This window comes from Arachis ipaensis, chromosome B01 (assembly GCF_000816755.2).
Source record: "Arachis ipaensis cultivar K30076 chromosome B01, Araip1.1, whole genome shotgun sequence".
In the NCBI taxonomy this organism is placed as follows: domain Eukaryota; kingdom Viridiplantae; phylum Streptophyta; class Magnoliopsida; order Fabales; family Fabaceae; genus Arachis; species Arachis ipaensis.
In genome coordinates, this window is record NC_029785.2 from 135,032,341 (window position 1) to 135,035,746 (window position 3,406).

The window sequence follows — 3,406 nt, forward strand, 5'->3', positions numbered from 1 at the left end:
CCCCCTCTTTCTCTCTCTCTCACAGTTTAATCTTAAGTAATTGAGTGTAACTGTAAATTTCTAACTCATTAATATGAGTAGGATATCAAAATTTTGTTGTTCATTTGAATAGATTTATCTTTTTTATCTTTCTTCCCCTTTGATGAGGGTTTGAATGACCTAAGATTGGTGTTTAATGATCATTTGATCAGGTAGGTTAGGTAATAAAGGTAATTGGGTTGTGGTCCTGCTCCTTATTCAATTTGCATGACCCATATGGGGCAAACCATGATATTAATCTATCGTACAACTTGAGCTTCTTGTAACCTAATTTGCAACAGTGATATGCAACCTAATTATTTGGATTCTTTAACTAGCCACATGCTTAGCTGTTATGTCCCAACTCAGCTATCTAACCTTGATACTTTTTCCCAACCTATTAGACACAACAAGGCCCCCTTTATTTTTCACTGAACTGCCATAATTGCATTCTTTCATAATTTGCACTATGGCTATGATTATCATTGCAACTAACTCTTTACAGGTTTTGCTGATTCCAGGTCATAGAGGAGTTTGGGTCATTCGACAAGTATATTTGGAGTTTTGTGAACCACAAGCCTATAGTTAGCAGGTTCCGGTATCCACGACAGGTTCCTGTTAAGACACCAAAAGCTGATGTTATTAGCAAAGACCTTGTGAGGAGGGGGTTCCGCAGCGTGGGACCTACCGTCGTATACTCCTTCATGCAGGTTGTGGGGTTAACAAATGACCACCTCATCAGTTGCTTTAGATTTCAGGAGTGTATAGCTGCAGCAGAACGCAAAGAAGAGAATGCCATCAAGGATGATACTCAACAAAAGGAGACTGATAATGTGATGCAAGCTGATCTCTCCATTGCCATTGATGCTTTGAATTTCTCCTCAGAAGGAATTGTGTGACGGTTCCTTTTGGACCAAATTTGTGTTACTTGTCAGCCTTACATTCAGTAATGATCATGTTGTAGCATTTTGTGTATCAATCTCATGGAGTCCCTAAGAGCACAGTTAAATTGAATTTAGACCAATTGGGGTGCCCATATTGTTGTATGATGCTTTAGGGAATCCTTTAGAAATTGGTGTACAATTTTTTGTACAGTAAAAAATATCAGTGATTAGAATTTTCTTTTAAACCAGTGGTAGCAGTTGTTATTATTATTGTGTTAAATGCTTTCAATTTGATTATATCTGCATACATGCGTGTTTTTTTTTTTCTACCAAAGATAGGAGACTCGAACTCGCAACCTCTTAATTGAGTATAGAGAGACTATGCCATTTGAGCTATAACTCATTGGCTAAAAATTTGGAAAGATAGGAGACTTGAACCCGCAACCTCTTAATTGAGTATGGGGAGTCTATGCCATTTGAGCTATTACTCATTTGCTAATTTGGAAAGATATGTGACTCGAACCCGCGACCTCTTAATTGAGTATGGGACTTGAACCCGCAACCTCTTAATTGAGTATGGGGAGTCTATGCCATTTGAGTTATTACTCATTGGTCCATACATGCGTGCTTGTTGAACAGCTAGTGTTGGAATATGATCGATGACATTGATTGATGTAAGAGTAAAAATTTTACAGATAAGATTTGAGTAATAAAATCAATAATTTTAATTAGACACACACACACAAAAAAAATTCAATCATTTTAGTTTATTCTACACTCTTACTAACTAAACTCATTTAAGAAAGTTTATTTGGCAAGTTTCTTTCTTTTATATAGAATTTAAAACAAAGTAGGTAGGTTTGCTGAGAATTGACCTTGTCAAATTCAATTTAATACATTATCCATCACACCTTAATTCAACTTATGCTCTCCCGGTCCTACCTACCTCAATTGTTTTAGGTCCAACCAGTCACTTCAATTGTTTGTTATATTTATAATTAAGGAACAAAACTCAATAATTAAGATTAGACAAATTAATTGCCGGTGAAGTGTTTCTTGTGTTTCAAATTGTTGAGAATGATGAGTTTTTGTCATGTCTACATAAGAGTTTGATTAAACAATGTAAGGAATCTTGGTTTATATCTTCTATGATGACAGCTAAACATAGTATTCAATTTATTCATTAAAAAGTAAGATCATTAGAGAAGGGATTGCATGTTAATGGGTCATTGAAAATATCACTAGCATTGAAAGGGAAAATGGCATCAATGCATAAATAGCCATTCACATTACCATGTGAAATGAATATGTTAATCATATGATATATCACGGCACTCATGCCCTTTATAATTCGAAAATGACATGCTCAAGTGTTTGATATGAATGGTATAAAATGTAACAATATATGTAACTCCAAATAACACTATATTGAAAATAATGATGAAAAGAATTGATGCATTTTAAAATGAACCTTTCGTAGAAGGAAGAAAAAGGTATCATTCAGCAGGGTAAAGAAAGAAAAGCAAATTCTATTCCAAACACTTAATATATTAAATTTGCTTTAACAATATTACCAATAATTTTATAAATTTGGACGTGATCTCAATGCAAAAGAAAATAATAATAAAGCCCATTCAATTTTGTGCATCTGTATAACTGTATTGATACTTGTTCACTGTTCTACTATTTTCAGATTATAACGTCACTATATATACCTGCCAAAAAAAGCGTCACTATATATAAATAGAGTAACAATTAGGTTTCTGAAGATTTTGACTTCGGACTAATTATACTCTAAAAAAAAGTATCAATTTAGTCATCCACGATAGCAAATGGTGGATACGTGAAGTCTTTCTATCAATTTATCATGTAAAACTTAACGGTGCTGCCTATATGTACTGTTAACTGATTTATGAAAGATCGTCATGTATATAATAACTTTTGGAGTAAAAATTCACCTATTTTATTAGATTTATAGTAAATAAAGAGCAGTTGATAAATATTATATGCAAACTCAGAAGATAATAAATATTTTGCCATTCAAAACTATATCGTTTTTATACTCATGTGGCAATAATGGAATATGCACCAAGATGGATAACAAAATACATGAGTAATTTCATTTTGTTTCACATTATCCATTGACAAAAAGACATACATGTCCACTATGTATTATCGTGAAAGACTTAATTGATACTTTTTTTTCATCAAAAACTAATTAATCCGTTGTTAAAACTCTTGAGAATTTAATTGTCACTTTACTAACTCGTATAATTAAAACATTTCAAAAGGACGAACAAAACATAGTGTTGTGTTAGGTTATTAGCATTCGTAAAGCAATAAAAAGCAAAAGCAAAAGCGATGTTATATTATGCTAATTTATGTTACTTTTTAATTTATTTGTAAAAATAAACTAGGAATTAGAAAAAGGGAAAAGTGAATATTTTGACTTATTTTAGACTAATAATGTATTATGTATAAAAAATAAATACTAAATTAAATAA

The 3,406-nt window shown here is 32.1% G+C and overlaps 1 protein-coding gene across 1 annotated transcript in view; it reads left to right on the forward strand.

Moving 5' to 3' along the window:
* The window catches only part of LOC107641256 (probable GMP synthase [glutamine-hydrolyzing]), a 4,488-nt gene extending 3,338 nt beyond the window's left edge, over positions 1 to 1,150 (forward strand). The window contains exon 5 of the mRNA XM_016344754.2: positions 540 to 1,150. Within this exon, the coding sequence (XP_016200240.1) occupies positions 540 to 917 (378 nt within the window). The 3' untranslated portion in view covers positions 918 to 1,150. The remainder of the gene's footprint in view (positions 1 to 539) is intronic.